The sequence below is a fragment of the Notamacropus eugenii genome, chromosome 6, assembly GCF_028372415.1.
Source record: "Notamacropus eugenii isolate mMacEug1 chromosome 6, mMacEug1.pri_v2, whole genome shotgun sequence".
In the NCBI taxonomy this organism is placed as follows: domain Eukaryota; kingdom Metazoa; phylum Chordata; class Mammalia; order Diprotodontia; family Macropodidae; genus Notamacropus; species Notamacropus eugenii.
Window position 1 is genome coordinate 257,117,508 of NC_092877.1, and position 13,090 is coordinate 257,130,597.

The 13,090-nt window shown below is 31.2% G+C and overlaps 1 protein-coding gene and 1 long non-coding RNA gene across 4 annotated transcripts in view; one reads left to right on the forward strand and one right to left on the reverse strand.

The window, feature by feature from the left end:
• LOC140512812 (uncharacterized) overlaps positions 1-7,880 on the forward strand; it is a 73,634-nt gene extending 65,754 nt beyond the window's left edge. For both annotated transcript variants that reach the window (XR_011969929.1, XR_011969928.1), the window contains exon 4: positions 7,678-7,880. This is a non-coding gene — a long non-coding RNA (uncharacterized lncRNA). The remainder of the gene's footprint in view (positions 1-7,677) is intronic.
• Positions 1-13,090, reverse strand: part of NDFIP2 (Nedd4 family interacting protein 2) — a 109,913-nt gene that overhangs the window by 2,578 nt on the left and 94,245 nt on the right. For both annotated transcript variants that reach the window (XM_072622146.1, XM_072622145.1), the window contains 3 exons: positions 6,145-6,269; positions 3,219-3,285; positions 335-440 (listed from right to left, as the gene is read on the reverse strand). In XM_072622146.1, coding sequence (XP_072478247.1) covers positions 337-440; positions 3,219-3,285; positions 6,145-6,269 — 296 coding nt within the window. In that variant the 3' untranslated portion in view covers positions 335-336. The remainder of the gene's footprint in view (positions 1-334; positions 441-3,218; positions 3,286-6,144; positions 6,270-13,090) is intronic.

The following is a 13,090-nucleotide window of genomic DNA, read 5'->3' on the forward strand; positions in this document are numbered from 1 at the left end:
CTATGGATTTGACAGTTTTATGTAAAATGCACATTCCTTCTGTTGTATTTTGTCAGAGCTTTTCAGACTTCAAAACTGTGCTTCTGATTATGTCCCACTCCTTCTGTGGCCAAATTTTAAAGAATAAATGAGAAAGTGTGGTTATGATCATTAAGCAAGTATGGAATCTTTAAGTTATAAATGAAAAATAAAAGTTAATATTAGATAGATAATAAAAGTCCAAAAATTATCCAACATGTAAAGAATTAAATGAAGTATTAATTGCCAAGAAATATACTACTGAGTTCAATAGAAATAAGATAAATAAATATGCCCATTGGTAACTTTTCCTTACCACTAATACAAGAAGAAAAATCTTGTTCTATGAGCAGCAGCCATACTTTCAGACATGTTTCTAACTTTAAGATAGTTGACAAATCCTCTGAAGAAAAGGAGGAGGCCTGTAAGTTAAAATAACATCATTTACATCTAAGATATAGTATGTATTTTTATAGACAGAAAAAAATGTTAAATATAAAGAATATCTTGACTAGGAGTTAATTTAAGAATTTCATTTACAAAAGTTCATCCACTCAAAATTAAATTTTACTACTATGTTTACTTCATCATGAAGAAATATATAATAAACTTTACTCTCATTCTCATATGATATAAAACAAAATAAAAGGATAAAAACTTCAAGTGATTTTGTGTTTAACTTATACAGTAATGAACCTTTATGTTATATCATTCTAACAACTTCATTGACTAAGAGTCCCAAAAGTTTAGTAAAAATATTTTGTGTACATTTTGTGCTTATACTCTGACTAAAATACACGGTTTATGAAAAAAAATCCAGATTTGCATAAAAGGAAAAAGGTTTGCCACAAAGACTTCAACAGTTAGATTCCCTAATGTACTTTAAATTATTCAATTAAGTTTCCAATTCACAGATTTTTCAGGAATATATCTATGGAATAAAGTGAAATATATTTGTTCAACATATTCAGGAGAGAGACATTCAAGATATATTACTGCAAAACAATGCTATTTGATGAGGATCAATAAGTTTGTCTAATAATAAATATTCTTTCATGTATATATATAATATATTCTATATAGGTATTTGTCTATACATGTATAATTACACATTTAAATTATAATTCAAGGATCAATATTTAGAAAATGTAATATTTAGAAAGTGTATAGAAGACTAATTTGGGAATGGCTAAAAGGAAGAACATGTAAAAGCTATGTAAGGTGCATATTTAAATCCATTATGACTTGTTAAGGGAATTTAAATATAGCTCATCTATCAGTTTTTCTCTCTCAGTAAAATATTCTCTCCCAATATACAATATGTACTCTGAGAATTAATAAGATGATGCTGGTAAAGTGCGTTAAGATCAAAGTGTCAGGTGAAAGATTCTAGCTAAGTATAAAGTATTACCATTATTAGCAGAATTAAGCCTTTCCAATTTTTAAATATCTAATTCTCCCATAAACATTTAAAACAGGTGAATTTTTAACCACAGCGAGGTGGGGAGATGAAAGAGAAGTATATAATATGGCAGTGAGGTAAAGATTCAAGAGAAGTGGTGAGCCAAAAACAAAAGGAGTACCTCACAGTCTGACTGTATTAACAATTCACTTAAGGTAAAAACAAGGATGCAGATGTAACCACAGGACGCAGAGAGAAAAAGAAGTGATGACAAAGCAAATGGGGCCAATTTAGGAAAAAAATAAACATATCCCATCTACTTCCCATGCTTGTATTGGTCCCACCACTAAAATTCGACTCCAGGCACTATTCCACTTATCCACTAAGACTAACCAAAGTCTCTGTTCTAAAGTCACTCCATTGATGATCTCTATGCAGCAATGACTAGCTGCTACCTTTTACCCTATATTCCAAACTTAGGTCATATCTTTGAAAGATAATTCCATGATGGGTGAAAAGTCACAGAAGATTTTAAGATCCTAAATTTATACAAGAGATTACAGATCTGATTTGGAACGGTACATACCCCATTCTATGCTATGAATGTTCCCTTAAAGTTTTTCTAATCCCCTTACCCCACAGTGCACAGAGATGTAATCAAACGCAGCTCAAACATTTAGTAGAATTTTCATACTCCCTTTGCTTAGCTATTTAAGTGCTAATTTTTAGTGGAAATTTTAGAGAAAAATCCACTGATACAAAGCTGGCATGACAACATCACACTGATGTCCCTGTTACAATTTTTTTAAAAATTAAACATATAATCTTTACTAGATATAATTGACTACCAAGAACCTGTGTTTCATCTGATCCTAAAGCTCTATCACCAGTGATTAAATAAGTACACAAAGAGAAGAGTGCCACCTACTGAACTGCCAACACCATTTTCTGTTATAATTCTAGAGATGCTCATTGTTAGTAGTTAACACGAGATAAAGGAAGCAAAATTTGTTTTCTTTTTAACACTGTGCATGACAAATTCAGAAATAAATATATATCCCCTCAAAGGGTCTGATTTTAAAGTTCTGCTCCTTTAACTCACACAGAACCAAGGAGGCAAAAATTGAAAATCCATAAAGCTCCTTAGCATGAATGAAAAGACAGACTTTTTAAAAAGACAACGGAACGGAAGCACTGTGATCAGCAGGCATGAAGCCTTTCCCTGTGCCTGGCTGAGTGATGATGAATGCAGTGTGCATTTCAAAGGCAAAAAGGATGTTTCCATAATTCAAAAACAAGGGGGCAGATATAACATCCAAAACTACTCATACCGCCTCCCCCTTCCTCTTAGCTTCCTCTAAGAGCTTCAAAGACTGCTTTAAGAATTAGCACCTTTTGGGTGTTAAACTTATTGTAGAATGTCTAATAAGTTGTATGGTGCTAAATTATAATTCAGCCTTTTGCTGATTCCTTAAATTATATAGCTTCCTGATTTAATCCAGATAAATTAATATTACACTACTGTAATGATATGCCAATGCAAGCAGATTTGAGTTGTTATAAGCCTATGTACTGGTGACACAGGTACTTAATGGGAAGAAAATATGAAATTATTTTGATTTTCTTTTATTCTTTTTACCTAAAATTCTTTTTACCTAAAGATAATAGAAATATAATATTATTCTTTTTACCTAGGGATAATATTAATACTATATTCTAATAAGTTAACATGCTTTTTAAGAATTATGCAAAAAAATCACACTGGAATATCATTAAAATGACTTAGGAATAAACTTACCAAGGACAAGAAATATCCACCAAAGCCAGTATTGTCCATTGACATATCCAGTAAAAAAATCAGAAAACTGTGAAAAGAACATGAACAAAGTTATGCCAACTTGAATATTAAAATAAGATAGCCTCAAAGAGGAAAACATTGTGGGGGAAAGCTTTTCCACCCACCCTAATAATCTTTATTTAATACATAAAACAAAAAAGGGAAAATAGAGATGACAGGGGAAAAATTACTTATAGATTTTATACAGATACACACCACACATACACATATAAGCTACAGGAACTTGAAAATTATATTTTATTCAATGTAAGCCTAATTTTTTAGTGTTTTAGAAAATAAAAGCAATTCAGACATGTTTACAAGAGAGTAAGAAAATGTTGTATCTGAATCAAACATTTTATCCATTAAAGAGTCAATGTCAGTTTTCTCAAAGCCACAACTACTATTCCAAACACTGCAGCAACCCGCTGCTTTAGATATTAACACCAAAGGCCACATTAGTTTAATCTTATCAGATGGGGATGTTCTGGTGACCCCTCAAAAGAAGAGCTTTTGACCTTCTGTACACCCCCTACTGTTAATCGCTGCCAAGAATACTAGTCACATAAAGACCCCCAACTCATTAAAGTCTTTTCATTTTCAAACTAGATGCTCCAGCATTCAGTTCCCAGCAGTGAGCTGAGCACAGCTAAATGAACCTTGAAGTGGCATTTCAACTGTTCCTGTTAGTGACCATGGTAGACAGTTTTATATTCTCTGTGATGTGGGAATATGAACAGGCAGCTGGAGGGCAGGGTGTGATGCCATTGGAGACAGGTATCTTTTCCTTGACCAGACTCCAGACGATATGCTTCACTGGTTTAAAAAAAAAAAACTAATCGAATCGAGTGTCTACAGATCTTATTTCAGATACTTTCTTTGTATTTCTCATTCTAACATTTTGTGCTTTTTCTGGTACTGGTGCTTTAAGATGTGATTAATGACAAGCTACTCTAAAAGTATTTTTTACATTCAATATATTCCCACCGGACTCCAAAATAAATTACGGTCAATTAAAAAGCCTAATATCCAGAATAGAAGCAAGTTCTCCACTTCAATCTGAAACTAATTAGAAGAATCTGTCTCCAACTTTACCAGAAATTATTTCCAATTGTTTAGTGCTATTTTCATAAAGTCTTAAAAATACAATTTTAGAAATATTGAATATGTTAATGAACTACAAAAGACATCACCATTAGGAAGGAATACCCATTAAAAGTGGGAATACAATCTGTGATTACATTGTTAATTAATTTATCCAATTGATAAATAAGCCATTTTAGCTCTCAGTTTCTAGATTAGTGCTTTAGAGGAAGGCGAATCTTTTGAAGTACACAAAGAAAAAGTTAGAAATCCCATATTTTCCTGTACTTTCTTTCCAAAATAAAAGGAAGTAGTTTTTCTTTAACAATGTTTCTCCTTAGAAGTATGCTTACAGATAGGTGTACTGTTTGTGTATTGAGAGAGAAAAATTTGAAATAATAGCATATCCCCAGGCAAGTCTACTCAAACAACTCATAACATCAAACATTTTTGATGCTAAAGAAAGTTAAACGAAAAGAAAATACCAAAAGAAGAAAAATTAAAGAAAAAATGTAGAACATTTAGGTAATTAAATGTTAACTAGTGAGGGATGCCACATAAAGAGAGATAAAGAACAGAGTCAGAATCCACCAAAAAAAAAAAAATGCTACTTTCTTCTTTATTTTAAGAAAGAAATGCAATTAACTTTTAATCTCAAAAAACGTAGAAAACAGATAGGCAACACTATGCAATAACAAAGTTAAAGTGCTGAGCTACATGAGCTTATTAGGGGATTAACAGATTTTTTTAAATTTGAATTTAAATATATCATCTTCACAGCAATCTATTTCTTATATATGAAACTAGCTAGTCATGGTCATTAACACAGCCATGGTTAAGAAAATTAAGACTTTAGAAAAATGTTAACAAAGGTCACAGAAATTTGCTCTGTCTTTTAAAGTCAGTGCTACTAACTGGCAAAAACATATCATCGCTAAGAAATTAGGAGGTGTGAAAAAGACTAGTAATTATTTTGCAGAGCAAAAGTTTTTTTTTAATTTTCCTTAATGGTTTTCTTGAACCAAATGATGCAATTTGATTTTTGATTTCCTAAAAAGTTCATCTTAATTTTAAGTTATATCAGTTAAAAGATTTGAACACATGTAACATTTTATGAAAGCTGAATTCCCTGTGAAGTAAAATGGTCAGTTTTATAACACTTCCAAAGTAGTTTTTAATTTTCAATCTTTGAAGCTTTTAGTGCAAAGAAAGCTTAAATAGCAAATCATATTTATAGAACTCTTTTTAGTTAACAAAATACTCTCATCTTAATTATATGGGGAAAATAGTTGCTGTCATTTATACATCACTTCATGGTTTACAAAATTTAATACATTTTACAATATATCCTATCACTTTATCCTCATAGCAAACATCCCTAGGAAGCGACTAATACAAATATCGAATCACCATTTTACACATAAGGAAACTAAGACTCAAAGAGTAAGTTTAATTGATTTGGCCCAAGGATGGGGCAAGACTCAAATCTAGGTCTGACCACAAGTTCAGTACTATTTTCACTACATCAAACCACCTAAAAACAAAATATATCAAAAATTAAGAATTTCTAAAAATGTTTTTCAAAAACAATGAGATGATGTATTTTACATGTAATAATGGATAACCGTCCTAAATCTAAAATTTTTATTTCACCAAACTACAAAACTATCTACATCTTAGTGATAACAGAACTTAGAAAGATCAAGGATAATGCTAAAACCAGTACTTCGTATATTGATAAAATGACCAAATCCCAAATCATTTCCCCATTTTTATTGAACATATTTTCCATAAAGAAACTTACCCGAACAATGAGGATCCATTTGATCAATGAAAGGCCAAATCCACAGATGGCACCATACCTTCCAGCAATAGTATTAGTTATACAGAAGGATAAACAAAATCCAATCCAGTTGAAAATAAATGCCACTATAAGAAAGAGAAATCATTCCTCTTCAGGCAAACCAAATTAAGACATGTTTATCAGAACATGTAACATTAATAAAATAATCAATATATATTCATGAAAAATTTTCTGGGGAAACCACACCAAAAAAATAAAAAAGAAAGACAAAATTCAGAGATTTTAAGAATTTATAAAGTCATACAAACACCTACGTAAATATTACAACTCTTAAACCCATCATTTTACTTTTTAAAAACACATAACAGTAAAATTGAAAGAGAAAACAATGTTGTCAAGGAGAGAACCTTTCAAATTTGTTTTGCTGTATGAATGAGAATATTTTGTAATTATCACATTAACCATCTACTTATCAATGGTTCTCTTGAGTAAGTTACATGTGACATAACATTTTGCTTACACTATCTACTTAATAAACTCTTTCTTCATGAATAATACAAAGGTAAAACTAAAGCCCAATTCTGGTAGAACTATCAGGAATTCTGAATTGGTGAGACCTAAATTAATGTATTTAAAACTATTTAAATGAATTTATCGATTAAACATGGGAAAATCAGACTTGAAACTGAGCTAGAAAGAGTATAGAAAGAGTGAAAGAAAAAAAAAAAGAGGAAAAAAAGAAAAGAACCAGGAATGAATGAAACATGAGGAGGAACAGAATTTTCTTCTGCTTTTACCAAATGATAGTTTCAAAAGCAGAATTCTGCCAAATCCCAAATATTTCAAGATGTAAATAAAACTGTAACATAAATTTGGATTAATTAAAAAACCTTGAGAAATTTCCATCCATATTATTGGGGAATTGGGAGGGGAGGGGGAGGTATACCATCTCATCTCTACATACATGCCTTTCCATTTCTCTTCTAAGTACAACCCTCCAATAAAGCTGACCTAGACTAGATTGTAGTTTTTCCCTGAAATATGATTTGGCTATAAAGATTTACTTTCAACCTAAATCTCTGTTCTTGGTTTACTTTATGCATGATAGAGGTTAACTCTTCATGTGTTAGAAATGATGACTGTGTAGGATTGACATCTTGGGTCAAAACCACATATAAGATAAAATGAATTTTTGGTACCCAGCCTTGCAAGCAGAGGGTCTGATATGGAGGTAATCCTAGTGAAGTCCTATATACTAATTTAAAGGTTGACTTTAATATTCACAAGTTGACATATTGGTGTATTTAGCAAAGTATTTTCATCAAAGAACAGCTCTTGGGTTCAAAATACATTGCCATAGGATAACCCCAAGATAAAGGAGAGTAAGAATGTTAAAGCTAGAATAGCAGTACTACTTTCAAACTGAAAAATTATTCACTTAACCAGTATTTTTGATATGTACTTAACTTTATAAGGTGTTATTCATACTGGAAGAGTCAGATAATATCACTAACTTTATTTTTTTTTCCATAGCACTCTCCCATTGTCATTATGTGGAACTAGCCTAGGAAATGTTGAACTAGCTGCTGAGCCAGCAGAACAGATGTGACCAAATGTTTTCATCTAGTGTGTGATCATTTTTTCTCATTCTGTAGAAACTATGTGAAACTTTATGTATTATTACCATCTGCATACTTTGAATAAAAGACACAATACTTTCTGAGTCCAGAAACTATTTTCCATCCAAATAAGAGAAATTCTGTAACCACCAATACAAAAATACCTTATAACAAAATTATTAGTTAAATAACTTCCTGAGAATCACAAATACTCCATTTAGCAAGGATAACATCAATTGTTAAATATTCCTTATTTCTGAACTTTCTTCCATTCTCAGTTCACAGAACTTTGAATTTCTCCTATGCAGATAATTTGTATTAGTTATATCTAATTTCTAGTCCAAGACAACATTTTCTGTTGATGGAACCATGTCATGTTCACAGTTATATTGTCAAGTGTCTTGTATATAGCAAACACTAGCTATGCGACCATGGGCAGGTCACCTAACCTCTGTTTGCCTCAGTGGACTTAACTATAAAGTGGGGATAATAACAGACCCTATCTCAGAGGTTTGTCATGAGGACTGAATGAGATAAAATTTTTAAAGTACTTAGCACATAGTAAGTGTTAAAATAATGCTTATTCCCTTTTCTTTCCACCTGCAATGCCTCAATGTCAAGTTCCTACCAATCACAAGATGCCTACAGCCTACTGTAAACAAGTACATGAGAGAACGATTCAAACAACTAATAAAAGAAAAGTAAATCAAAACAACCCTATGCCTCATATGCCAAAAAAAATGTCAAAAATGCTGAAAAGGTGGGAACAGACTATTGTGTAACAGTGGGCACACTAATACACTGCTGATGACTGAAAGCAATTTGAAATTATGCAAAATATCAACCAAAACATTACACCCTTAGATTCAAAGATTCCACTGCCAAGCATATATTCTCAAGGAGGTCAATAACAAAAATAAAGGCCCAACGTACACCAAAATAATTCTAGCAGCTCTTTTTGCAGTAGCAAAGACCTAGAAACAAAGTCAATGCCCATGCATTAGGGAATGGATAAAACAAATCATGGTACATAAATGTAGTATATTATTTCTATGCTATGAGAAACGATATATATGACGAATACTGAGAAGAATGGAAAGACTCGTATAAACTTAAGTGATATGTGCAGAACTGGGGGAAAATAAAGACAATAACTATAATGATGCAAACAGAAAGAATTTTTTGAAGTTTACCTAGTATGTTCATTCTAAATTCTATCACAGGGCAATAAAGATGCTGATGGAAATGTTTCAAGCTAAACCCAGCTTCATCTAAAATTATCTCAAGAACAATAAGAAAATGTCCCAAAGAGCAAAATGAAAAGACAAAAAAATTAACACACCCAAAAATTTTACTGCCAAACTCCAGAGCTTCCAAGTCAAAGAAAAAATGACCGAAGTAACTAGAAAGAATCAATGTAACATAATACTTCATTCTGAATCACACAAGATTACACATCAAATTCATGGAAAGAATTTAATAACAATATATTGTTCAATAGTTTTTCAGTTGCATCTGACTTCAATGACCCCATTTGTGATTTCCTTGGCAGAGATACTGGAGTAGTTTACCATTTCTTTTTCCAGCTCATTTTACAGATGAGGAAACTGAGGTAAACAGTTGAAGGGGTCACACAGCTATGAACTGTCTAAGGCTGGATTTGAACTCAGGTTTTCTTGATTCCAGATCCAGTACTCTATTCAGTGTGATGCCTTGCTTCTCAGAGTGAGAGTGTGTGTGTGTGTGTGTGTGTGTGTGTGTGTATGCATGTATGTGTATATGCATATAAACACATGTGTGTCTGTATATGTACATACTTATATGTGTATGAGGGTTATAATGTATTTATGTAACGTATTTTCTTTTTAAACATATATATTACAATAAACCCAATACAATGCTTTGGTTTATTGGTATTTTATAGTTCATGTCAAATCAAATTGAAATCTCAGATAGTTAAGATACTTCACTTTTTTATTTCTTCTAACTATATAAAATAAATTTATCCATTTGTTTCATACTCCACTTCCTTTTTTTTAAGCAATAAAATGTTAATAGTGCCTTGGAAATAGAAACTCTATTTGCCAGTGATAATTAACAATTCACTAGTCACCATGGCACTGTGAACACAAGGCTAGCTTTGGCTTCAGGAACACTTAGTTTCCAATTCTACCCCTAACACATACTATGCTTATAACCATAGGCAAGTCTTTTCACATTTGAGTACCATAAACAACTCTCTGAGAATGTTACAAATGAGCTGACAATATCCATATGATTTCCCATCCTAAACTTTTGTTATTCTTCATTTCAACATTAACTGATCATCTCCAGGGATCTGCAGCCTCTACTTGAGCCCTTTAGTGACAGAAAATTCATTACCTACATTGTTAGACAGTATTTAGTTGTCAGTAAAATAATTTACTTTGAACACTCTGAATGACAGAATCTCAAATTAACAGAACCCCTTTTAATGATCAGCTGGGAAGGTGGATACTTTCTAAAACTACTTCAAACACACAAATTCAAGACCTTTTCTACAATGCAACAAAATGTCATTAATTCAGAACCTACTAATTTGAAATTGCTAATAATCTAACCAAAGATAAATGGATGCTTACTTCTACAGTATGCTACATTACTGCTAAGTAGTAATATAAACAAAGATTGTAAGTTATCTAACCTATATATTTAAGTAAACTAATTTAAAACACTTTAGAAGCCCCAATTTACATATGATTATTCTAATATGATTATTAATTTTAATATTAATTCTAATATGATTATTGTTATTAATCTGATTATTCTAATCTTAATAAAAGTAGACCCCCAAGGATCTTTACTTGAAAATAATTTCCTAGCCTAACTGTATTACTATATGTACTTGAAAAATTAATAAAACCCTGTTTTGGATAAATTCTGTAATTCAAACTTCCAACTAATTCAGATTGGCCCTCATCCCATTCAAAACTACTGAGTTTTATGTATCAGAATAAAAAACTAGTTGCTAACTCCTAAAGAATTTTCCTATAAATCCAACTAAAAGTATATTTCAGTAGTTAATCTTTTACAAAAAGTTATGAAGTTTAAGAGATTTTAACATGATTAAGAATTATTCTAATTAACACATCAGAATAATACAATTTTGTAAAGTCCTGCATAAATTATTAGCCTGAGGATTAATAAAAGTTTCGGATGGGAAAATCAGGCAGTATGCCAAATGGTTTGGTGAACTATATATATATATATATATATATATATATATATTTTTATACTAGCCCCAAAAGTCCAAGAGCACACCAAGTAGGCCTTTCTGATTTGTTCTGGTTCAGTGTAGCCCTCTAGGGATTCTAATTTAGCTCTATTTTCTAAAGGATCTGGTTGATTCTGATGTAAGGTGAAGCTATGGAATGGTCTGACTTCTCTGAGGTCATACAAATAGTTAAGTATTATAGAAGGATTTCAACCCAGGTCCTCTGACTCCAGAGTCAATGTTCTTTCCACGTTACCATACAATTTTGCCCAATGACAGATAGTGAATGGAAGAGAAATAAAAAAATCAAAGAGTACATTTTCCCTATGATACAGAGGCAACTCAAGTCAATCAACATTGAAAAATATTTTTTAAACATTTTAAATTGTAATTCAAAGAATTATAGACTTCTCCCAATTCTCTATGATACATCTGCTAAGTAATCAAAAAATATACATAGCATACAGACAGAATACAGTTCAGAAGTAAATATCCCATTTTAGGGATAAAAAGCCAAATACATGAAAAGTGTAGAAATAAATATGGAGAAATGAATAGTTGTAGAAATTCCATGTCCAATTCAGTTCTAATAAGCATTTGTTAAGTTCCTGCTATGTGGAAATTAAGTACTAAGCTAAATTCTGGAGTAACAAAGACAAAAACAAAACAGGCCCACTCTTCCAAGAGGCTTATACCTTATTATAAGATATATTATATATATGCTTAAAGATATAAATATAAAGACATATTATATAATAAGATATATTATATCTTATTTAAAGGAAGTAGGGGAGGGAGATTAAAACATTCAAAAAGTATAAAACAAAGCAGGATATTGATGGAAGCAAAGGAGGCATACGTAAAAAATATTCTATGAAAAAATCAATTAGAGAGAAAGCTGGGAGGAACAGGTCTGCTGAATGGATGAAAATCACCTAATCTGCAATGTTCAGAAGGATGACAGGGATTCTGAAAGTTGAGAACAAGCGAGGAGTGTTTTCCAGGCATGAGACGCAGCATGGGTAAAATCAGATGTGACAATGTTAAGTTTGGGGAATCCTAAATTTATATAAGACCTGAATTCAAGTCTGGATGAAATATAACAAAAAGTAATAAAAAGTAAGGTTTGAATGGTTGCTTAGAGTCAAGAGTATGGAAAAGTTTAAATACTGGGTTAAAGAGTTTGTATTTTATCTTATAATAGCCAAAGGTTTTTGAATAGAGAAGTAACAAGGTGAGATCTGTGCCAAGATTATATTTGCAGCAATGTGAAAAATGGACTGAAGTGAAAAGGAGATGAGAGGCAATGAGACTGATAAGGAAAGTATTAAAAACATCTGGAGGAAAGGCCATTAGGGCTTTCAATAGGAGATTAACAAAGTAAAGGTCCCATCTTTAAAAAGAGAAAATTCAAGTTAAAGTAACCTACTTAATAGATAACATAACACAGAGGAACTTTATTTAGAGATATCCTGTTTTATTAATTAACAATAAGAAGAAGAAGAAAGTATGCATTCCTTTTCAGGAGAATAAAAGACAAGACAAACAGTAAGATATTTAACAATGAAAAGCAATAGGCTAAAGTATCCAATAAAATAAAATAAAAAATTACAGAACAAATTAAAAGCTAATCAAAAAATATATTGTTTATAGGAACACCTTTAAATCAGAAACACTTAAACAGATTTAAAATGAAAATCCAGTCTAAAAGTCACCATGTACTGTTAAATTACAAAAAGACAGAAGTGGTACTATCAATAAAAATTTATTTTAAGATAAAAAGTATTAAAAATAGAGAAAGAACATCATATTATACTAAAAAAAAAAGTGCCAAACAAAACAGTAATCCTAAACATACATACATCTAAAATTCTCCAGCAAACATCTTTATAAGATTTTAGCAGATTTACTCAACATGATACTCTGAAAATTCTTACGTTACCTTAATAACTGTTTTATCCTGGTTGTTTTAAATGTTTCTGGTGAGGAGGTTTGTTATTCAAGTGGTTATACCACTCTGTAAAGTCTATTTCATTTTCAAATATTCTCTTCCTTCTACATAAGCATAATGAAT